The sequence below is a fragment of the Bubalus kerabau genome, chromosome 5, assembly GCF_029407905.1.
Source record: "Bubalus kerabau isolate K-KA32 ecotype Philippines breed swamp buffalo chromosome 5, PCC_UOA_SB_1v2, whole genome shotgun sequence".
NCBI classification, from domain to species: Eukaryota; Metazoa; Chordata; class Mammalia; order Artiodactyla; family Bovidae; genus Bubalus; species Bubalus kerabau.
The window spans coordinates 58,369,386-58,393,237 of NC_073628.1; the positions used below are offsets into that span (position 1 = coordinate 58,369,386).

The window sequence follows — 23,852 nt, forward strand, 5'->3', positions numbered from 1 at the left end:
CGTGTGTGAGACAAGGAGTGTCTTTCAATAACTGGTTTCCAGGACTTGCGATCTTTCAACCTTATTCTAAAGCCCATTCTTCGCACTTCATGTGATATCCTCAGGGTCATTTCTTACGGCTTCCTTCCCCATTTCCTAGACAGAGCTTCCCACAGCTGTCAGATGGTAAAGGACACGTCCAGCGATTAACTGGTCTCTCTGCACACACACCTTATCTGCTGAGGCCAGGTCTGAGCCTGATGCCTTCCTCGGGAGCCCGTTTCGTCCCCAGAGCCAACATTCCCTGAGCCAGAGGTCTTTCCTCCCTCTCCCTTCAGGGGAGCTCTGCTTCTTCCTCTGGCCTGGCTGCCCCACACTCCATCCGCACGGCTGATTATTCACATCCTTTGTCGTTCTCAGGAATCGATTGAGGATAAACGGTAGTCATAGAACAGGGCACGGGGCAATGTAATGGCCCCATGTTGACATTTCCATTTGCAGCACCAGGGCCCCTGGAAACTCTGAATAACAGTAGAAATGACCTGATTCTCAGACTGCCTTGTTAGCTCCACTTCCCAGGGGGAAAAGAGCTGGCAGCTGTGTGGGGAGCATATGAAGCAAGCTGGCGTTTCGGAATTGCCCCCGCATCTGGACAGTGTTCCAAAAAATGCAGAGGGGAGAGCAGAGAAAAGGCATCAGGACGGGGAGCAGAGAAGTGAAGAGAGAGCAGGATGGTGCACTCTGCTTCTCCTCCCAGCACCGTTAATGGACTAAGATCTCGATCCAAATGAATGGATTATTGGCATTACGATGTGGGAAAAACATAACTGTCTCATCGTGACTTTTTCCAAGCCTAGAACAGGGTCCAGTGGCACCCACTCAGGTCTGGGGTGGGGGTGAGGTCAGAGCCGGGCACCTGATCAGAGAGGAAACTCTAACAAAGAGTCTTACACCCCAGGCTCGTCTGCCTTTGGGTGGCCCCTCTCCCTGCTCCCTGTCTTGGGTTGGGTCCCAGCTTCCTGCCTTCAGATCTCCACTCCAGTCCTTAAGTTAAGTCAGTTAACTACACTGGGCCTCAGTTTCCTCACCTGGGCTCCTGAAAAGGTATTAGTAATACTTACCTTGTAGGGCTCTTGTGAGAACTCATTGAGTCAACATACGGTGGGCACTTAGAACCACGTCAGGAACACAGTAAGCACTTGATCAATGGGCATGATCCTTACGGCCTCCGCCTTTCTCTGAGTGGCAGGCACCATCCTGCATTCCGTCTGCCCAGCACGAGTGAGTGTCGTGTTCAGGGGCCGGCACTGGGCACGTCACTGGGGGTGGAACTGAGCCTGGGGGACACGCGTCTCCCCAGAGGCTGCACTGCCGCCTGGGCCTCCGTCCCTAACACGGAGCGGAGTGTGAAACAGGGGGAGTCACCTTGCCTCCAGTTCCTCCTGGCTCCTTGCCCCGGCTCTCTTTTCCCAGCTCTGGGGAAGACGGTCCCCCGTGTCCTGGCGCAGGCCACCCTGGAGTCCCGCCGGGCCCACCCCTGACGCATCCCAGTGAGGACACCCACCGGTCTCCGCATGCAGCCCCTGTCTCCTTCCAGGCCCCAGGTCCGCCCCCCCCCCCACACTCCCTGGGGGAGCTGGAGGAGGATCCCTCCCCTGACCCGTCCCAGTGGGGACACCCACTGGTCTCCCTACGCAGCATCTCTCCTTCCAGGCCCCAGGTCCCCCCACACTCCTTGGGGGAGCTGGAGGAGGGCCCCGCGGCTCCGTCGTCACACTTCTTGGTGTGAGCGAGAACCGGATTCCCTGGGGAGGGATGCCGGCAGGCCAGCTGTGATGACACCGGGGCTGGAAGAAACACCTCTGCTCGGCCCAGCCTGTCTGGGGAAGGCCCAGGGGACGGCTGCCCGCGTGCTCAGGCTCCGTCTGAGTGACCGGGGCCTTGGTGCTCGGCCCAGCCTGTCTGGGGAAGGCCCAGGGGACGGCTGCCCGCGTGCTCGGGCTCCGTCTGAGTGACCAGGGCCTTGGCCCCAGATGGCTCTGCAGACAGCAGGGGAGCGGCCGGGGGGCCAGCCTCAGAGGCCTCCCCTCTTGGACCAGAGCTCAGCCCATCTCGCCACTTCCCGGCCTGGCCTCAGCCTCCTCCCTGCTGTATATCCACTCCCGCCCCAGGCCATCCCTGCCTGCTTCCTTTCCTTCCCTACAGAAGCTAGGAGAACCTCAGAGGGAAAAGGATGACCTGGTCCCAGGAAGCTCAGAGCGAAGGCCCCACGCTGTCCAGGCCTCCGGACTCAGGTGACACGGTGGGTCCAGGGCTTCCTGCTTGACAGCATGACTTTAGAGTTGAGGATCTGATGTCCTGGGATTCAGGCCAAATCCAATCCATGCCACTTCCTAAGTGAAAGGTTGGCCTGGCTCAAATACCGCTGGAAGGATGCACCGGCAAACGGGAGGAGAACTGGGTGGCTGAGGGCTTTGAGCGGGACAGAGCTGTTTATTACATGGCCTTCAGGGTCCCTACATTGGGTACCATGCAGATGTGTTAAAGTTTCTAGAAGAGAGAGAGAGACTATTCTGTACTTTTGTAAATCTTCTATGTGTTGAATATAAAGAAGAGCCCTTTGGTCCTCTCTTCAGGGCAGAAGGGAGACTGATGTAGTCGCGTTGGGGAGGCCACATCTGGGCCCGACTTCAGGCTCAGAAGGGGCTGTCAGAGGCGGGTGGCTGCTCGGGGAGATTTTCTGAGTGTCTGAACCACTTGGAATCTTGATCTATGAGGCGACACATTGCTAAGCGTGGTGGTCCATTCCAGCCTGGAAGGCCACTCTCCTATCCAATGGATTAATGGACAGTTGAGAGGAGAGGATGACAGAGGGGAGCCATTCGGGTGCCTTTGCACTCAGAGCCAACGTGGAGGGGCTGGCCAGAGCTAGCACCCCAGGGACCCATCCTTATAGATGCCAGAAGCTGCCTCCAATTTCCAGGTGGGGCTTCCTGTGTGGCTCAGATGGTAAAGTGTCAGCCTGCAATGCGGGAGACCTGGGTTCGACCCCTGGGTTGGGAAGATCCCCTGGAGAAGGAAATGACAACCCACTCCAGTACTCTTGCATGGAACATCCCATGGACAGAGGAGCCTGGACGGCTACAGTCCATGGGGTCACAAAGAGTTGGACACAACTGAGTGACCTCACTTAGTACATTTGTTTCTTTAAAAACATTTCTTTCTTTTTCATCCCAGGCTCTTGCATTTTTGTCCTTGTTGAAGCTGGTACAGCACTTTCACATAATATCACTTATGACTCCTGTTGTCCAAAGTCCAAATCCTTAGCGGAGTGTTAGCCCTTAAGCCTGCCTGTCACCTCACAGCTCGGCACCCTCCCCTACACACCCCATGCCGACCACCTGCTGCTTCAGAAGGGGCCGTGCAATTTCTTCTCTCCCTCTGCTCCATTGTTTGATGTTACCCCTTTCTCCTCCTCTGCCTGGAGAATTCTTGCCTATCTTTAGATTCCTAGGTCAAATGCCATTTCTTTGGTGAGAACTTTCAGATGATTCTCTCTTGTTAGTGAGTCGAGAAGCCTCATGCTTAAACCCTCTCAACGCCACACCCATTAGGATGGCTATCACCAAAACGCAAAGACAAAACACCAAAAAAATAACAAGTGTTAGCTAAGTAGAGAAATTGGAATTCTTATGCATTGCTGATGGGAATGTAAAATGATGCAACTGCTATGGAAAATAGCATCACAGTTCTTAAAGAATTTCATGTAGAATTACCACATGACCTAGCAATTCAACTTCTGGGTATATACACAAAAGAATTGTAAGCAGGGACTCAAACAGATATTTGTACACCCATGTTCATAGCTAGCAAGGTAATGCTCAAAATCCTTCAAGCTAGGCTTCAACAGTATGTGAACTGAAAACCTCCAGATGTACAAATTGGATTTAGAAAAGGCAGAGGAACCAGAGATCAAATTGCCAACATCCGTTGTGGGTGTGTGTGCTTAGTCGCTCAGTTGTGTCTGACTCTTGCAACCCCACAGACTGTAGCCTGCCAGGCTCCTCTGTCCATGGAATTTTCCAGGCAAGAATACTGGAATGGGTTGCCATTTCCTTATCTGTTGGATCATAGAAAAAGCAAGAGAATTTCAGAAAAACATCTACTTCTGCTTCATTGACTATGCTAAAGCCTTCGGCTGTGTAGATCACAACAAACTATGGAAAATTCTTAAAGAGATGGGAATACCAGACCATCTTACCTGCCTCCTGAGAAACCTGTACGTAGGTCAAGAAGCAACAGTCAGAACTCGACATGAAAGAATGGACAGGTCCCAAATTGGGAAAGGAGTATGTCTAGGCTGTATATTGCCACCCTGCTTATTTAACTTCTATGCAGAGCACATCATGAGAAATGCCAGGCTGGATGAAGTACAAGATGGAATCAAGGTTGCCCAGAGAAATATCAATAACGTCAGATATGCAGATGACACCACCCATATGGCAGAAAGCAAAGAGGAACTAAAGAGCCTCTTGATGAAAGTAAAAGAGGAGAGTGAAAAAGTTGGCTTAAAGCTCAACGTTCAGAAAACTAAGATCATAGCATCCGGTTCCATCACTTCATGGCAAATAGATGGGGAAACAATGGAAATAGTGACAGACTTTATTTTCTTAGGCTCCAAAATCACTGTGGACAGTGACTGTAGTCATGAAATTAAAAGGTGCTTGCTCCTTGGAAGAAAAACTATGACAAATCTAGACAGTGTATTAAAAAGCCAGTGACATTACTTTTCTGACAAAGGTCCATACAGTCAGAGCTATAGTTTTCCCAGTAGTCATGTATGGATGTTAGAGTTGGACTATAAAGAAGCCTGAGCACCAAGGAATTGCTGCTTTCAAATTGTGGTGTTGGAGAAGACTTTTGAGAGTCCCTTGGACTGTAAGGAGATCCAACCAGTCTATCCTAAAGGAAATCAATACTGAATATTCACTGGAAGGACTGAAGCTTAAACTCCAATACTTCGGCCACCTGGGGTGAAGAGCCAACTTACTGGAAAAGACACTGATACTGGGCAAGATTGAAGGCAGGAGGAGAAGGGAACAACAGAGGATGAGATGGTTGGATGGCATCCTGGACTCAATGGACATGAGTTTGAGCAGGCTCCAGGAGATGGTGATGGACCGGGAGGCCTGGCAGTGCTGCGGTCCATGGGGTTCCAAATAGTCAGACACGACTGAGCAACTGAGCGGTGAAGATGATGTTCATAGCACCATTATTCACACTAGCCAAAGGATGAAAGCAAAGCAAGTGTCTATCAAGAGGGATGAATGAATAAACAAAAGCTGGTATATATATACCTCCTGGAGAAGGAAATGGCAACCCACTCCAGTATTCTTGCCTGGAAAATCCCATGGATGGAGGAGCCTGGTTGGCTACTGTCCATGGGGTCACAAAGAGTCAGACACGACTGAGCGACTTCACTATCTATCTATATATCTATATATATACAATCAAGTCATCTAGTCGCTCAGTCGTGTCTGACTCTTTGTGACCCCAGGATCCACAAAGTTCCTCTGTCCATGGGATTATCCAGGCAAGAATCCTGGAGTGGATTGATAGTTCATTCTCCAGGGGATCTTCCCAACCTACGAATTGAACCCGGGTCTCCCACATCGCAGGCAGATTCTTTACCATCTGAGCCACCAGGGAAGCCCGATATATATGATGGCACAACCCTGCAAAAAAAAAAAAAGACATTCTGACACATGCTACAACATGAATTTAAATACATTGTGGTAAGTAAAACAAGTCAGTCAAGAAGACAAATACTATATGATTTCACATATATGAGTTTCCTAGAATAGTCAAATCCATAGAGACAGCAAGTAGAGTGGTGGCTGCCAGGGGCCGGGAGGAGGATGGGAGTGGGGAGTTATTATTTAATGGGAACAGAAAAACAACTTGGGAAGATGAGAAGTTCTAGGGGTGGATGACGCTGATGGCTGCATGACAATGTGAATGTACTTAATGCCTCTGAACTGGTTAAGGGCTGCTGCTGCTGCTGAGTCACTTCAGTCGTGCCCGACTCTGTGCGACCCCATAGACAGCAGCCACCAGGATGCCCCATCCCTGGGATTCTCCAGGCAAGAACATTGGAGTGGGTTGCCATTTCCTTCTCCAATGCATGAAGGTGAAGGGTTAAAATCACAAATTTTATGTTATGTCTGTATAACCATCATATGCATACACACATGTGTATATATGTGTAACTTTTCAAGGCACTCAAGGTCTGTCAGGATCCCCTGGGCATTCCTAAGCCTAGTACAATCCTTGGTCTTAAGTGGTGCTCTGCCAGTGTTTGTGGCTATGAAAAGGGCTGCAAAACTTTTGGTGGGGGCAGGTGCCGGTGTCAGGACGGCCCACATGCCGACTTCTCTCTTCCAGCATATCCAATTTTCTTTTGCACTTACCGCTCCAAAGAAGGGGTGGGGGCTCTGGACATCTATCCAGAGGTGTAGGGAGACCCCTCCAGCATCAGTGAGTGAGCTTCCAGGAATGAGAGGGACTTGCCCACAATGTGTACTATATAGGTCATGTAAAAGAAAGAACTTCCTCTTGCGGTACAGAGAGGCACCGGAAGTTTTGAGCCCAAAGTTTCTCAGGCCACACACCGACTTGTCTACACACAGGTGCAGACAATCTGAAAGCTGACAGATCAGGTCCTTTTCATCTCTATGATATAGTTTTTGTAACCTAAAGAGAAACATGGGGGAAAAGGTTAGCTCCTACCTCTGTCACTTAAGAAGCAAAAAACAAAATGAAATGTGGGATATAGAACATACGTCACATATTCAGGTCCTTTCTCAAAAGCTTGTACATCCCAAGACCCCAAATTCATTGCTTTTTAAATGACTTTATTCTTTGCCTTTAACTCTTGGTCTTGGAGGGAGAGAGTCTTTGGAATCTGATGATTGCAGATGGTTTCCTTCTTGTGAGCCATGAGCACAGCCTGGGATGGTTTCCCCAGGGTGGTCTTGCAGGTGTCAGGTGGCTGGACCACCCACAGGAGCATTTAGTAACATGGCCCCTGACGTGTGGAAACAGCAAGGACCTTAACTCCAGTTTTTCTGTCTAGTGTGATGACTTCAGTCTGGTATTTCACCTTTCTGAGCAACAATGTTTTCAGTGATTGAAATAGCAGAAATAATCCTAAGTACAGCCTTGTTGAGAGGACTGAAGGAGATGATGGGTGTTGAAGGTACCTGCCGCATAATAACAGGTCCCATTTATAGAGGCCAATTAGTAAGTGTCAGTAACGGCTCAAAATGTTGCCTGGGTATTTAATCTAGGGAATATCGTCACCCCTGTCTTTATACAAAAAGAACGCACAGCCACAGTTACTATAGTGGTAAGTGGTGGAGGTAGGATTGGAACCCAGACTTCATTCCACTATGCTCCGCCACCTCAAAATTACGGTCTCGTGGGAAGCTTCTTGTTTTTATACCTTTTGAAGATCACTACCCAGCCCCCCAACACACACACTCACATCTCTTCCTGCCTTTCCTGCTTGTCCACCTACATTTACTCATCTTAAGTGAGGAATGGAGAAAAAGCCCAGGGGTCAGCAGGTCACCAGATGAAGACCAGTGACCCTTTGGGTTGACACACCCTGGCTGTGTTCCTGGATGATAAATCCCCTTTACCCTCTCCCTTCCCCACTTCACTCTCCAGGCTGAACGCTCATCTGAACTGCAACTGACATGCCAGACATAGGCTAGATTGGAGGGGCACAGCTTTTAATACGGGACAACAGTCTTGGGCTGTCTTGACTATGGTGGAATAATTACCTCTTTGCTCTTCATTTCCTATAGTAAGGCACAGAATTTACAATTAGGCATCCTGTAGTCTTAAGTATGGAGAAGGCAATGGCACCCCACTCCAGCACTCTTGCCTGGAAAATCCCATGGACAGAGGAGCCTGGTAGGCTGTAGTCCATTCGGTCGTGAAGAGTCCGACACGACTGAGTGACTTCACTTTCACTTTTCACTTTCATTCATTGGAGAAGGAAACGGCAACCCACTCTGGTGTTCTTGCCTGGAGAATCCCAGGGACGGGGGAGCCGGACAGAGTCGGACACGACTGAAGCGACTTAGCAGCAGCAGCAGCAGTCTTCAGTAGTCCCATCTGCAGTCCCCTTGGACCAGGTTTTGCCTGCTGATATGCGGAAGCCAAGTTTCTGTTCCCCCTTGGGTACTTCCTTCTTTCTCTTCCCATTCCTATTCTTCCCCTCAGCTCCTGCTGCTCCTTGCTGTGGTATGAAACACTCGAAGGATGGGGTACAGCCAAGGGCACGGGTCTGGGCGGGGGGGGCAGAGCATTTCTTCCCCTCTGAGATGTCCGCACACAGGGTAATGCCCACAACATTTGCTTTGGGTAAACTTTCTTTCTGTGGATCAGTCCCTAGCACTTTCAGAGAGTTCAGAAATTTTTGTGACTAATGATTCTTATATATCTGTCATTTTTGATTTGGAGAATTTCTCAGTTTCTCAAAGACTAGACTACAACATGAAGACTGCTTATCTCTTCCTGGCCTCAAGTCATTTTCCTTTCCAAGAGTGAGTTTTCAGTGAAGAGACCTTTTCCTGTGAATCATGCTCCCTTCTGCAGTATTGTGTGTGTCCCAGCAATAGACACAAAGATCTGTATCTGTGTCCATATATCTGTCCAACAGCTTGTGAATAATCCTATCTCATCAAAAGCATGTCCTCTGAAAATCTGTAGGAAGTTCACGTCCATAGATTTCCACCCCTGTCACCCATTCGTAATGCCAGATCACAGTAAAATAGGAAATTTTTACTCTCTAAGGGTGTGAAGGCACGGTAGGGGAAGCTGGAGAAGACAGACAGTCACAGAATCATGATTAATCCTGTGATAATAACCCAGCCATGCAAATTAACACAGACCTGTACTTTGTAACAGATTAGGCCAAGATCGAAGGGAATTGAGGTGTGGGAGATTTAAAGTTAATCTAAAATGGAAAATATAGGTCATACCTCTTTAGGCCATTCCTGCCTGGAAATGGCAGATATCATGTTTCTGAGACTGAGAAGGATGTGTGGGTGTATGTCTTCTCAGGATTTACAGTGGGGGCTGTGAAAATGGACTTTGGGTTAGAAAAGCCCTTGGAAAATTATTCAATTTCTCAAGGACTCAATTTCCTCATTTTAAAACAGATACACGAGGACAGCAGCACATACCTCATAGAGCCAAGTAATAGTTAGAATGGGATTAGAATGTTAATGAAGGAAGACTTAGAGTGCCAGTTACTGTAATAAGAAGGACATGTATTTCTATCTCACATGAAGGCTGGGTGAGTTGTTTAGGGTCAATACAATGGATCCAGACTCCATCGTCTAGCCAGGCTCCTTCTATCCCTTTGCTCTGCCATCTTCAACTGTAGCCTCCACTTCATGATTCAAGACGGCTGCTCAAACTCCAGCAATTGCTTTAGAAAATTATTTATTATTTATTAATTTTATTTTTGGCTGTGCTCAGTCTTCATGGCTGCAAGCAGACTTTCTCTAGTTGTGGTGCGTGGGATTTCGGTGGCTTCTCTTGTTGCAGAGCACCGGGCTCTAGGCACACAGGCTCAGTAGTTATGGTGCGTGGGCTTAGTTGCTCCAAGTCATATTGGATCTTCCTGGACCGGGGATCGAACCTGTGTCCCCTGCACTGGCAGGTGAATTCTTAACCCCCGGGCCACCAGGGTAGCCCTGGCAATTACATTTTTATTCCAGCCACCAGGAAGGAGAAAAGAGGAAGAGGAGGAAAGAGTAGGAGAAGAAAAGAGGAGGAGAAGGAGGAAAGGAGTCTGCTGCTTCCCTTAACAGCTTTCGTTTATAAGTCATGAACACAACCAGCTGTAATGGAGGCTAGGAAGTGTAGTTTTTATTATTCAAGATTCTTTACTATCAAAGAGTGGGGAATGGATACTGGCAGAAACAACCAGCAGTCTCTACCACAGATCCTCATGAGATTTAAATGGAGGGTTGAGCACAGTCTTGGATATAGAGTAAGCACTCATTAATCACCATCACCATCACCATCTCATCATGGGGGGATGGGGAATACTCTGGAACTATGACAAGATGTTTCCCTATTTTAACCTCATCTTTCTGATAAACTCACCATATCCATCTCCCTTTTAAGACACAATGAGCTTCACCTATTTTGAAGGTCAGACACCTTTACGTGTCCTTATGACAGAAAGAAAATCAGTCCTGAATATTCATTGAAAGGACTGATGCTGAAACTGAAGCACCAATACTCTGGCCACCTGATGCAAAGAGCTGACTCACTGGAAAAGACCCTGATGCTGGGAAAGATTGAGGAGGGAGGAGAAGGGGATGGCAGAGGATGAGATGGTTGGATGGCATCACCGACTCAATGGACATGGGTTTGAACAAGCTCAGGGAATTGGTGATGGACAGGGAGGCCTGGGTGCTGCAGTCCATAGGGTAGCAAAGAGTCAGACCGACTGAGCTGAATGGATGAAACAAAACTACATAAATGGAAAGCCAAAGAATGACGAACATTGGATTCAAGATAATGGTTATCCTGGCCAGAGAAAACAGAGTTGGGTTGGGGGTGAATAGAGCAACCACCTAGTTAGATGCATGCTTTTTGTCAAAGTCCTAGTTTTCACTTCGGGTAGTGGATTCACAGGTGCAGACTGCATTATTAAAAATAACTAGGGAATTCCCTGGTGATCTAGTGGTTAGGATTTGACACTTTCACCACCATGGCCTGGATTCAATTTCTGATCAAGGAACTAAGGACCTGTAAGCCACAAAACGAGGCCCCAAAATCCTCCCCAAAACCAAAAAGACAAAAAACTAATAACTAGTTAAATAATAAAAGCAGAGATTCAAGGAGCAATGATTCAATGATGAGGATGTGCCATGAATCACGGAGAAGGCAATGGCACCCCACTCCAGTACTCTTGCCTGGAAAATCCCATGGACGGAGGAGCCTGGTGGGCTGCAGTCCATGGGGTTGCTAAGAGTCGGACACGACTGAGTGACTTCCCTTTCACTTTTCACTTTCATGCATTGGAGAAGGAAATGGCAACCCACTCCAGTGTTCTTGCCTGGAGAATCCCAGGGACGGGGGAGCCTGGTGGGCTTCTGTCTGTGGGGTCGCACAGAGTCGGACACGACTGAAGTGACTTAGCAGCTGCAGCAGTAGCCATGAATCAAGGATTATCGTTAACCCAATTCTTTGTACCTGAGGTCTTTAAATGGTCTTTTGTATATAGTATTGCATGGCACATGTGTTTGCATGGCAACAAAAGTAGTACTTTCTATTTGCATAGACTTTTAGATTTTGAAGTGCTTCTACATAGCCATAAAAATTGTTTAAGTAGTTCATTACAGATGGTTGAACTCTGGGTTTCTATGTCCTAGGAAAAACTATTTTATTCTTCCAGTAGTTCTAAAGGGAGGCAGGACAGATCTTATCATCACTGTTTGACAGATGAGAAAGACGGGACTGAGAGGCACTGGACCCGCCTGAGATGACACAGCTGGTTAGGGCTGGACTGGGACTTAAGGCCCTGCATCTCTTGCCCATCTAAGGTTCTTCCCTTAGCCCATCTCTCTCCCCAGTTACTATCCATCCATTAGACATTTATTCTGTTTCCACTACATGCCAGGCACATTGCACTTACGTGTTTGAGTTCATATATGTCTGTGTTTTCTGGGTGCTTTCTGTGCACTTTATGTAATTTCTATGCACGGAGTCCTTGTGTGCCCCCTTAGGCCTAACTGGTCCTTGTAATTCCAGGAGGAAGCCCCAGCTGGGGTTTCAGTTGTCTAGTTATTCCTAGGTCACTGGGCTGCAGTATCTCGCCAGAGTCCCGGCTAGACAGGAAGGCAGCTCTGGTATCAGGGACAGATCCCCAGGTAGTGGGCACAGAGCAGAAGAGCAAGCCATCAGAGCTTCAGCCGTGATAAGATTCACTATTTCACGATCATTTCTAGTTTATGGGGAGTTTTCATGAACACTATCTCATTTAATTCTCACTCAACCTTGATATTTGAATGTATTATTTCTCTCTCTCTCTTTTTTCAGATACAAAGAAGAGAGACTTGAATTCAGGTCATTTGCCTCTAAATTCTGTTCTCTTTCCACTGAGCCTCTGTCTCTGAAAGAGCAAAAAGAGCTTATGCTCTTTCTAACCTTGTGGAGAAAAGCAGGTGAAAACTCAATGCCAGGTAGTAGGAAGGCCCCAGTGACTCTGCAGAGGGAGAAAGACCAACTCCCAGCCCTGCGCAGCCCCAGCCCAGGTGAGATGAGACCGAAGAGCTGGTGTTTCTGCCTCTGCACCCCTGCATCCTTCTCTCCGTCCGCGGGCATCTTCCTTGTGTGCCCCAGGGAGGTGAGAACAGTACTGCACAATGGGTGGGGTGTCTTCCAATCTCTGTGGCTGTCTTTGAGGAGTTAGAGGAACGGGGAACTGTCTAACCTGTCTGCCCTCCAGCACGAGAGGAAGCTCCCAGTCTCAGAGACAGAGGAGGATCCCTCTGTCTTCCCCTCCAGGACTTGTGTCAGTGCCACTCTTCTTGATGCTTGTACCTGTCTTCTTTCCCACAGATCAACACCATCCGCCACTGCAGGTCTGAGCATGGCATCTTGCCCAAAGTCAAGATGTTCACTAAATTAACTGCCGAGAAAGAGCGAGTACCAGTGTTAGGGGAGCTGTATTTCTCCTTGGCCCTGGAGTGAGTCCTGGAAGGGACTGTGCTCCTTTCTCCGCTACCCTTCACTCCTTCCCTGCTTGGGCTCAGGCCCCAGGGCACCTGTCCTTAGGATGTTCCCTCCTCTGCTTCTTTCTGAGCAGGGTCTCCCTGGACAAGGGGACTCCAGAATATTGGGGTAACGTGTGAGGCACCACATGTGGCCATAGGTCAAGTCATACTCTCTAATTCAGCCTTCTCAGTTATTAAGCTGAGGTTTTGTCTTCACCTGTGTGATTCCTTTATTTTATTTCTGAACTGTTTTACCAGTCAGAGTGGGGAGGAGGTCAGCAGGGATATATTTCATGATCATCCCTAAACCTCCATCAGAATATATAGAGAGGCCCTTTAGCAGCATATATTTAGGGCCTCTCCAACCTCCTCCCCTGATCTGGACTACATTTAGGTCCAGCTAGATCTTTGGTGCGGAGAAGGCAATGGCATCCCACTCCAGTATTCTTGCCTGGAAAATCCCATGGATGGAGGAGCCTGCAAGGCTGCAGTCCATGGGGTCACTGAGGGTCAGACACGACTGAGCGACTTCACTTTCACTTTTCACTTTCATGCATTGGAGAAGGAAATGGCAACCCACTCCAATGTTCTTGCCTGGAAAATCCCAGGGACGGGGGAGCCTGGTGGGCTGCCTTCTATGGGGTCGCACAGAGTCGGACACGACTGAAGCGACTTAGCAGCAGCAGTAGCAGATCTTTGGTGGGCTTCCCTGGTGGCTCAGCTGGTAAAGAATCCGCCTGCAATGCATGAGACCTGGGTTGGATCCCTGGGTTTGGAAGATCCCCTGGAGAAGGGAAAGGCTATCCACTCCAGTTTCTGGCCTGGAGAATTTCATGGACTGTATAGTCCACCGGGTCCCAAAGAGTTGGTTGGACACGACTGAGTGACTTTCACTTTCCTTGGTGTCTTCCTCAGAGACATGAGGCTGAACTGGTCCAGAATTTGGCTTCTTCAAAAACACCCATTTCTTATTGTTCAGGGGCTAACTTTTCCATACTCGAGATGAGGTACATTGTCTCTTTTTGTTACACTGTCTCAGGGAATTCTCTCCACACCCTGTTCTTGCCACTGGGAGTGGTGCACCAGCTAGCCAGTCAAAGGAAAAGGCCGCCTGAATTCAGGCAGTCTGAACGCCGTCCTCTTCGCCTTGAAAAGACACCCCCAGCGGCTGCTGTCTTGAAGTAGACAATTGGAGAAAGTGGATTTTCTATCTGATTATGCAGACACTTTCATGCACCTCCCCTTTCCCTTTGAGCGGCCCTCACTAATGGACAACTAGGGTTTTGGAAGAGATGGTTGGATGGCATCCCCGATTCAATGGACATGAGTTTGAATAAACTCCGGGAGTTGGTGATGGACAGGGAGGCCTGGCGTGCTGCGTTCCCTGGGGTCGCAAAGAGTCGGACACGACTGCGCGACTGAACTGAACTGAACTGAACTGAGGGTTTCTCGGTGCGGCGGTCCTCACTAATGGACAAATAGGACCTCTCGGTGCGGCGGTCCTCACGCCCGTCTCCAGCTCCGGCGGCCCGAGGCTCTCGGGACGCCGTGCGCCCTCCCCTTTAAGGCCAGCCCCGCCCACACGCCTACACCGCCCGGCCCCACCCCCGCCACCTCCCGGTCCCGCCCCCTCGGCCCTCCCCTTTAAGGCCCGGCCCCGGACGCAGACGCGGGTGTGACGCGGCCGCCGGCCCCCGGGCTGGGTACTCTGTCGCGCGGCCGCTTCCCCCCGGCCGGGCCCCGCGCGCCGTCCCCCGAGTCCCGCCAAGCGCCCGGCCCCCGGGGGGAGGGCGGCAGGCAGGCAGGCAGGCAGCAGGGCCGGCGGGCGCCAGCGGCGCGCAGCGGGGACCCACGGAGCCGCGCGACCCGCCGAGCCTGGAGCCGGGCCGGGGCGGGGAAGCCGGCTCCCCCCCGGAGCAAACTTCGCGGCCGGGCGGGGGGCGGCGGGGCCCGCGTCCGGAGCCGGAGGCGGGGCCGGCCGCCGCGCCCGCGCCCGCGGGCACCATGCTGTCCGGCGCGGGCGCCGCGCCCCCGCCCGCCGCCGCCGCGGCTGCCGCGCCGTGCTGCCCGCCTCCCGCGCCGTGCCCCGGCCCGCCGCCCGCGCTGTGCCTCGGTCCGCCGCCGCCCCCCGCCCCGGCGCAGCCGCCGCCGCAGTTCCCCCAGTTCCACGTCAGGTCGAGCCTGCAGATCAAGAAGAACGCCATCATCGACGACTACAAGGTCACCACGCAGGTCCTGGGGCTGGGCATCAACGGCAAAGTTCTGCAGATCTTCAGCAAGAGGACACAGGAGAAATTCGCCCTAAAAGTAGGTGGCGCGGGGCGGGTGGAGGGCTCCCAGGGCCGGCGCCCCCTCACTCCGGGGCGGCTCGTTGTGGCGGTGCCGGCGCGCTCCCGGGACCCGCGTCCGGACGGCTGAGCAGTGGCCGCTGCCCGGCCGTCCTCCCAGCCCCACGCGCTGAGGGGGCTGCGGGCGCTGCGGGAGGGTCGCGGCCGCGCGGGCCGGGTTTCCGGTCACCTGCGGGGACTCCTGGGGACTCGTGAGGACTCGGGCGTTTGGGGTCTGAGCGCCTTCCGGCCGAGTCGCCGCGGTTGGCTTCGGGGACCACTTGGGCTCGTCTCCCTGTCTCAGGAAGCGGTTTTCGGGGGGCTTGTGGTTCCCGGTCCTCTCCTCCCGCCTCTCTCTTCTTTGCGCGGGCACAAAAGGCCCATTACTCATTGAGCTGGTTGGTGGGTTGGTTTGGAGAAGTCGGATCTCAAGAGGTTTATTTAGCCTCGCTCCTTATTTGGGAGCCGGAATGTGTGATTTCACTTCCCTGGGCCTCGTGAGTGCGGCTGTGCCGCCTCGGGGCGCGCGCCGGCCGGGGAGGTGCAAGGCTGGAGATTCCGGGCGCGGGGGCAGGGATTGTTTTGATACGGGAGCTGGCCCTCTCCTACCTTCGGTGCCCGCGAGGCTCCAGATGGGAGGCCAGCAGGCTCCAGCGCGGTGTCTGCTGTTTTCTTAGTTCCATTGATCATTGTAAACTAGGTCTGGAAAACCACGGCTTGGACCCGGGCTGATTCCACAAATCGGAGATGGCCACTTGAGTCTTGGACTTGGGCGATTGGTGGACAGTAGGAGGGAGCGTTTTCCTGGAGCTGGGAAAAGCCAACCTCTTTTTATTATTTTTTTTAAGGAGCCTGGGGTGGGGAGAAAGGGGATTTCAGTGGGAATATCTACTTCGAAGTTAAAAATAATGAACTTGGAGGCCTGATGAGTCCCCAGTGCAGTGTGAGCAAGTGTCTAGGGTCACTAAAAAGGTTTTCCCCTAAGCGGGGTTTCAGATCAAACCACATCTCTAAAGGTGACACATAATGCCTGTTTCCCTTGAGGTGTCTTTAATGATTGGAGGAGGAGAAAAATACTTCCTGTGTTATATTTTCTCTTCCCCCTCAACCCCTATGGCTAGCTTTGTTTCAACTATTCATACACAATTCAGATATGTGTCATGGGTGGGACTGTTGGAATATATAATTAGATATAATAAAACCCTGGTACTTGGGGTTGTAGAAGGCAAACATGTTTGATTTACAGATTTTAAGGCGTCTAAGATTGTTTTCTTGCGGCTTTCAATTCTTGCTTTCCAGGGAGAACTTCAGCTAGCCTCAGTACTGTCAGATTTCTTTGGTTTTACTACAAGCTATTGCTTTGGACTTTTGGAGAAGGAGTGCATCAGTATCCTGAATATTTTAATATTTGTGCCTTAGGCTGTTCTTTCCATACTCAAAACTGGGGCAGGGAAGGAGAGTGGTTGTTTGACCGTGGCTCTGACCTTGGGGAGTGGAGTTGAGTGAACACTGTTGGACCACAGTTAACCTGCACCATTGAGGAAGTGACAGATGTTCTTTCCAGGAGAGTTTTCTGTCCCCTCTGAGATGCCATCTGCCTTCACCCACAAGCAGTTTGGGGACACTGACTGCTCATTTTCTTGGATAGTTGGAATATGGTATAAAGACTCATAACAAAAGCTCTCAACTTCTGCTCCTTACTCTATTTGATAGACACACAAAACTACCCCCTAAAATGCTTTTGGGTGGCAGTTCAGATTTCTATTGTAATTAATAGAGAGATTTGGATTTTTTCCCCCTTTAAATAATTTTGAAAGGGAAGATCCGGCAGTATTTTAAATAACACTCCTAGTTTGCCCTTCTCAGGTTAGAAGCAGGTGACTATTGAAGTCAGAGTGTGTTTTGACAGGAAGCCTGCTCCCAGATCTCACAAGTTGACTCAACTGTTAAATTGTAGATTTCCCACACATCTTTGTATAAAAACTTAATAATAGAGGAAGAAAGAAGGGATGAGGCATTCAGAGACTGACAGCAGTATCAACAGTGCTTCCACGTCTAAATGCTGGTAAGACATAATTACCGCTGTGGGGGAAGCCTGCTTCAAACAGTTCTGTTCCAGAGACACACCAAAGAGATTTCCAGATCTTGAATCTTGACAAACTTAACCGTAGGTGCTGAGTAGTGAAATGATTTTTCAAAAGCAGGAGTGTTTTGATTATGAAGCAAGGGAGAAAGATGTGGTGGGGATTGCCTCATCGGAAAGGTGCCTGAAGAGAAAGGGAGGAGGCCTCTGCTCTGTGTCAGGTGTGAGGCCGTTCCTGGGGTTTAGGGCAGAGCTGCAGGGCCTCTGAGGGGTCTCTGCTACCTCACAGCCCTGAGACTTGATGAGCGGTGGCAGCTGCTGTGCTGGCCTGCTCCTCTGTCTGTGGTCTGCTGACCTCTTAGTCCTAGTAAATGTAATCAGTGCTTTTAAAAGTAGCCTCAGCCCACCCTGCTATTTCTCTCCATCCACCTGAGAGATGCAGCATTTAAATGCTTTGTGGTTGGTGCAATGGCCTTGCCTCATGGTCTCTCCTGGCTACTTTTGCTAAGGTCTGAGTCATGCTCATACTTCACTCAGAGTTGGAAGGACAGTAGAGGTCATCTCATCTGACTCTCTCATTTTGCAGATGAGAAAACCAAGGCGCAGAGCAAAGGCTTTCTTGAGGTGAGACAGCCATGCCCTTGGCAGAATCAGGATCAGAACCCGGGATGTCTGACTCCTTCCCACTTGATAAGTGCTGTGACATCAGCGGGCTTGGTCCCAGGACTGGCTGCTGCTCCAGAGCCCCTCAAGCCCCAGGAACCGCGCTCACTGCAGGCCCCTCCTTGACTGTTGGGTCAGGGGTTGCTGGGTAGGGATTTGTCACCTCCCAGCACTGATCCCCAAAGTTGGAGGGGCAGCTTATAAACCAACTCAGCAGCTCTGTAAGTAAGTTTTGATCTGGAGTAACAAACTTTCTTTTTTTAACCACCCCCTCCTCTTTTTAGGAAGTGTTTGCTAGAAATCTTGTTTTGCTATTATTTTTTTGTGCAAGAACATGAGAATTCTATTCACTGTTTTTTTGGTAAGGGACACTTAGTCTCAACCCACTCGTGCATTAATTGGTCCTGTTCCCTGCTGCTTCCTGCTTCATTGTGTCATGGTGACTCTTAGGTATTAGCTGAACAAATTTAATTAAAGCCAGCACCCGTTGTCCCCCTCTGCTGTGTGACTCTGATTCGGTGAAGCATGTTATTGCTTTACAGAGTATAGAATGTAGTAACGTACCTCTGTTTGTCTTTCCATTGTGTGAATTAGAGGAAGCAAAGTCCTGTTCCTTCTCCTTCCCTTTCTTCAGTGCTCCCTCCCCAGGTGACTCGCGTCACGGCCATGTGGCTTCCTTGATGTCTGCTGATACCAAGGGTTGCTGATCAGAACCTCTCAAGGTTGGTCTGGACACTGTCAGAGAGAGAGCAGGGCTGCCTCATCCCCGCACGCAGGCAGCACCCTCTGCTGTGTGCCTGTCAGGGAGCAAGCAGAGTTAGTGTAGCTGGGTGAGGGGCAGTGTTCCAGACGGGGGTTTGCTGGATGGAACCACAAGGTGAGCAAAGGTTCACTGACTGGCCAGTCTCTTATCTCCGCTATCAGTACAGGTAGTTAACAGTTCTCTGAGCATCCTACCATATGTGTTGTGTTGTATGGAGGATACAGACATTGCAAGTGGCCTTAAAAATTTGGAGGTCCAGAAACTCTTTTGGAGAAGGGGGAATTATGAAATTAACAAATATAGTCTAAGGCTGTACTGTCCACTATGGTAGCCAGTGCCCATGCAGAGCTGATTAAATTAAAATTAGTTAAAATTGATGAATTAAATTAAGCTGAGTTAAATTTAAAAGCCAGCTGCTAGCCACATGTCAAGTGTCAGTAGCTAGATGTGGCTAGTGGCTACTGCATTGAACAGTGGAGAGGAACGTTTTCGAGCTAGTAGAAAATTCTACCGGGCTTTGCTGGTCTAGGGGTTAAGTTGTGCGGTTGGAAGTAGAGGAACGTGGAAGAGGGCATCTGTGAGGACTGAAGGTGCCGAGGACAGTGTGTTGCTTGGTCCCTGGGGGATGCACACATCTGCCTGCGGGAGGGGATGGTGGTCGTGGGGGAGCGGGGGGAGGGGTCGTGCTGTGAGGAGCACGAGGGGCTGGGGGCTCAGCGTGGAGCCTAACGGATCTTTGTGTTAAAAGCGGATGTTAAAGTGTTTGAGGAGCATGAAGTAAACTAACAGGATGTTATAAAGAAAAGTTACAAATCTCTGAGGTTGGGGCCTGTGGTTTTTTGGGGGAAGGTCTGGCTTCTGGGTTCAGAGACCCTGCGCCTTACTTTGGGCCCTGCCTGTTGCAGCAGGGCTCTTGACGCCCACTGAGGCAGGGTCAGAGCTGGGCCAGCACGTGATTGCTTTTCACTTAGGAGTTCTGGGCTCTGACAGAGCTTGAACTTAATCAGCTAACGTGGGGTCAGTGGCTGACAGCAGTGGGGAGAAGGGCAGCCTCAGGACCAAATATTGATGGGTGTCTGGGAATTAAGGGGCTCTCCCCGCCTTTTTTAAAAATCAATTTAATGTCTGGTGGACTAGAATACAACCAGATTCTTTTTTTCAGTTTGTATCGTGGTTGTGGCTTTTATTTACTTTTACAGTCTTATTTGTTTATTTTTGGCTGGTTCTTTGTTGCTGAGCATGGGCCCTTCTCCAGTTGTGGGTGCAGAGCTGCTCTCTAGTTAACCTGCATGGACTCTCATCGTGGCCTCTCTTGCTGTGGAGCAGGGGCTTTAGAGCACAGACTCAGTAGTTGTGGCCCACGGGCTTAGTTGCTTCACGGCATGTGGGATCTTCCCAGACCAGGGATGGAACCCGTGTCTCCTGTATTAGCAGGTGGATTCTTTACCACTGAGTCACCAAGGAAGCCCTTAGGGGCTCCTTTTTAGGGGATGAAGGTATTGGTATTCCTGATTAAGATGTTTTGGTTGCTTGGAATCTGAGCTGGCCATCATCAATTGATGATTTTATTGGGAGAGGCCTGGAGGAGCACTAAATCCCTGGAGGTAAATGAAATCCCTGGATGTCCTGGGCCTGAGGGAGGTCCCCCTCCCCGCCCACAGAGCCTGGGGATATTTGGATTCTGTGCCCGGAGGAAGGTCAGGTGTCAGCATCTGAGTTCTTCCATGATTCCCAAGTGGCCCTCCTGTGCCCTGGTGCAGGACGCTCCTGGTGGTTTGATGTCTGTGGCACAGGATTCACACTTGACTGCTTGCTCCTCCTCTGCTTCAGGCCTTCTCCAGGGTCCTGTGGAGTCTCTTTCCCCTCTCCCCTGTGCTGCACCTTTCTCGTAGCTGCTGTGACCTGGACAGAGCTGTTTTTCATGTCTGAAGAGGCTTCAGCTACTCTTGGTAATGATGAAAGGCTCAGGGACCCATCTTGAAGGGACCCACAATTCATAGCTTAGCGCTCACGACACTCCCTGCTCTTCTTTCTTGACCTTTTCCACCTCACCGAGGAAGAGGCTGGGCCGTGCTGGAAAGGTTCAGCCACACATGCAAGATCTTACCTGGTGTCAGCATCAGAGCCATGTCTTGGGACCCGGTTCCCTGGGACCTTCTCTGGGTCTGGGTTCCTTTGGTGTTTTGGTTGCTGGAGGGAGTGTGGGGACTGTGGGCCTGGCAGTGCCAACCTCAGTGTCCACTAACCAGTCACTGGGGCTCTTTCTTCATCAGTCGGCTTCAAAATGGGGACGCTGGTAAGGAGATAAGGTCATGCCGCTGAGCATCTTGATGTGTACCAGATACGAAACCAAAACCAGATTTTGTACATTTTCTTGTCTTTTGGGAATTACTGATATTTTGTTTTAAGATCTGTATGGATACAAATACCTAGGGATGACTGTATTACCATGGGTTATGTGCTAGATTAGAAAGAAAAGAAAGAGAGAAACATCGATTTAGTATTGGTGCCCTGCTAACTAGTTGGGTGACGTTGAATAGGTTAGTTAAGCTTCCCAGGCCTCAGTGTACATGTCGAAGGGTCAGGCTACTGGTGGCCCCTGGGCACAGTAGTGTGGGGTAGGCAGGCCGTGCTGGAGGCAAGAGGCAGGAGAGCTGGCTGCCCTGCTCCACGTCTGACCATCAGCAGTACCATCCAGCGTGGATGCCCTTTTGACAGGCTCCTTGCTGTTTTCCAGGGCAGCTCCCACCCAGTTAATTAATACCATCACGGACCAGCTATTGCTTCTCTTGTGTGAAGACTTGGTCCATGTTCCAGCAAGAGCCTCAGTGGAGAGGATGGGCTTTGTAACTCAGTGGGCTGTGAATCCTCTCCTTCCTTAGAAATTGGAAGAACCAGTGTTGTGTGGCTCAGGGTAGAGCCGGGAACTCTCTATCTGACCCTCCTTCCTGTTCGAAGCTGTGGGGCCAGACGCGGCCGCTGAGGTCGGCTGCGCCCTGCAGTTGGCAGGCTTTGCCTTGGTGTATGTCTGCATCCATCTAAGTGGGTGCCGCCTTCTAATTCACCTGAAGTGATAGTATGGGTTTGGGGCTGTTCTTAGAATTGGGAACTGATTCCCAGAGCTGATGGGAAGTTAGGATACATACCAGGTACGCCTGGGTACTCCTTCTTACCCGTGGGACTGGGTGCTAGAGGATGTGACGGGACTGAGGAGGCAACAGGAGGAGATGCCTGGTGATAGGTGTTTTCTCTTCTCTTCTTCCGGCCCATTCAGGGATACCGCAGTGGTTTCAGCCCTAAACTTTGGACCAGGGTCCTCGGTGCCAGGCCAGGAGATTTGGTTGAAGGAAGAGAAGACTCAGCAGAAAGGGGGCTGCAGTTGTGCACAGCCTCTGGCAGCGTAGAGTTCTCGAGGGTCTCTCTTCTCTGACCTGGTAAACACCTTTGCGTGCCATCTGGCAGGGAGTAGAGGCTGGGACGTGGCCCCAAGGTCACCCTTTATCGGAAGCAATGTTCCCTTCTAGGACCAGCCAAGCTGTGTGTGTGTTCCGCCCGGAACCTGAGCTGTTCAGAAGGGTCATATGAAAGGGCACCTTCCTCTTCAGGGATATTTGCAGCACTCTTCCTGGGAGGTGAGGAGTGGTGACCAAAGGCAGAAGCCTTTCTTGTCTCAGAGAAGATGACGGGAACATCTCTGTGTGGCTTATCTCTGAGATGGTTCTTTTGAACGTGAAACAAAAGCAAAATCTCTCTAGTCCCAGGTACGGGGACCTGGGAGGGGACCTCTTGATGCGCCCCCACCAGCTCCTACACCTTCATGTTCCCGAGGGGCTCCTCCCCGCTTCCCCCAACATCCCCACCCCCGACCTAGGCAGGTCATCGAGTTGACCACTTTGCTGTCATTTTGATTCTTCATGTTGTCATGAGGCTCCCAGCCTGCACTGGATGTTTGTCACCTGGCATCCCGACCGGGGCCCAGAACTGTCACTCAGCCCCTCTTGTCTCAGCCACTAGAAATAAACCTGGCCTGCTGCCCCCTCCGTCACGGGTCGGCCCGACAGCGGCCCAGGCCTCCTGCCACACCACCGTGCTGCTTCTCACACTCACTGGCGCCCCCTCCCCATTTGCCCCTTCTTCCAGCCCGAGCTTGGTGGGCGGCCCGGCCGGCTGTGCTGAGAGCGAGTTGCGGGTGCTGGCCTCCAGGTGTTGAGATGCATGTCTGGAGGCTCCGTGGGCTCCAGGAAGGGTCGGTCAGCCGGGGAGGGGCGTGAGGCGCTCTGTGCTGGCCTCCAGCTCCACCTTCCTCCAAGTCCTGCCTGGGGGGGTTGGGTGGGGGGCATGGGGCTGAGTGGGGAGCCCAGGGTGGCTGCCAGGCCCTTACCCCAGCTGCCGGGGGACTGAGTGGCTACCTGCCCCTGCACAGGGCTCAGCAGCCTGGGGCTTTGGGTTACCGCATCCACAGTGTGACCTCATCCCCTCGGCTTCCAAGAATAGCCTCTGTCGTGAGTCAGGCACGGCCCCCCGGCCTCCCCCTGGGCCACCTGCAGGATGTCACTGGGAGCTGGGTCTCCTCTTCCTCCTGACTGGGGGGGGTGGGGGGGGGGCAGGGATCTTGGTGATCTGCGTCCCTTGAGGCCCACTGAGGTGGCCTCTTCTCCTGCTGCCGTGGGTCCTGGTACCCCAGGTGGTCCTGGTCCCCCTGGTACCATATAACTGCGTGAGGACATGGGCTTAGGCAGCTGGCATTCCTGGTTGCCGAATGGACACTGGGCAGAGTGGTCCCTTTCGTTGGCTTCAACATCCTCTCGTTCCTAATCCTCGGAGGGTGTCGGTGCTGACCCCACCAGACAGGGGGCTTCTGTGTCTGTTTTCTGGTGTGGGGGCTTATTTGGGAGAAGGGGTGCCTTGGGGGATCCTCCGCCTGCAGCTGGAGTCCCATCCTGAGCCCGGCTCCAGTGACCGCCTGCTCCCGGCTGTCCTCTGGGGCCTGGTTTGCTCCCCAGGGAGGGATTTCTCTGCCAAGGCCCACGGGCCTCTGGAGGGGAGGAGCTGGATATAGATTGCTAAGGGTTTATTTTTAACTCTGACAGGAGTCCCTGTCCTTGGGGGAGCCGTGCCTTCCCTCTCCTCCCCGATCATGGGCCTCCGGGCCTGGCTTCTGTAATTCTTAGAGGAAGATGAGGAAGAATTTTAAAGGCAGGCTTCTGGGAGCCTTAGGTGAGGGCGGT

General features: G+C 51.3%; 1 protein-coding gene across 1 annotated transcript in view; it reads left to right on the forward strand.

Annotated features, from left to right (window-relative positions):
- The first annotated feature begins 14,646 nt into the window (after positions 1-14,646).
- Positions 14,647-23,852, forward strand: part of MAPKAPK2 (MAPK activated protein kinase 2) — a 52,570-nt gene continuing 43,364 nt past the window's right edge. The window contains exon 1 of the mRNA XM_055581786.1: positions 14,647-15,095. Within this exon, the coding sequence (XP_055437761.1) occupies positions 14,793-15,095 (303 nt within the window). The 5' untranslated portion in view covers positions 14,647-14,792. The remainder of the gene's footprint in view (positions 15,096-23,852) is intronic.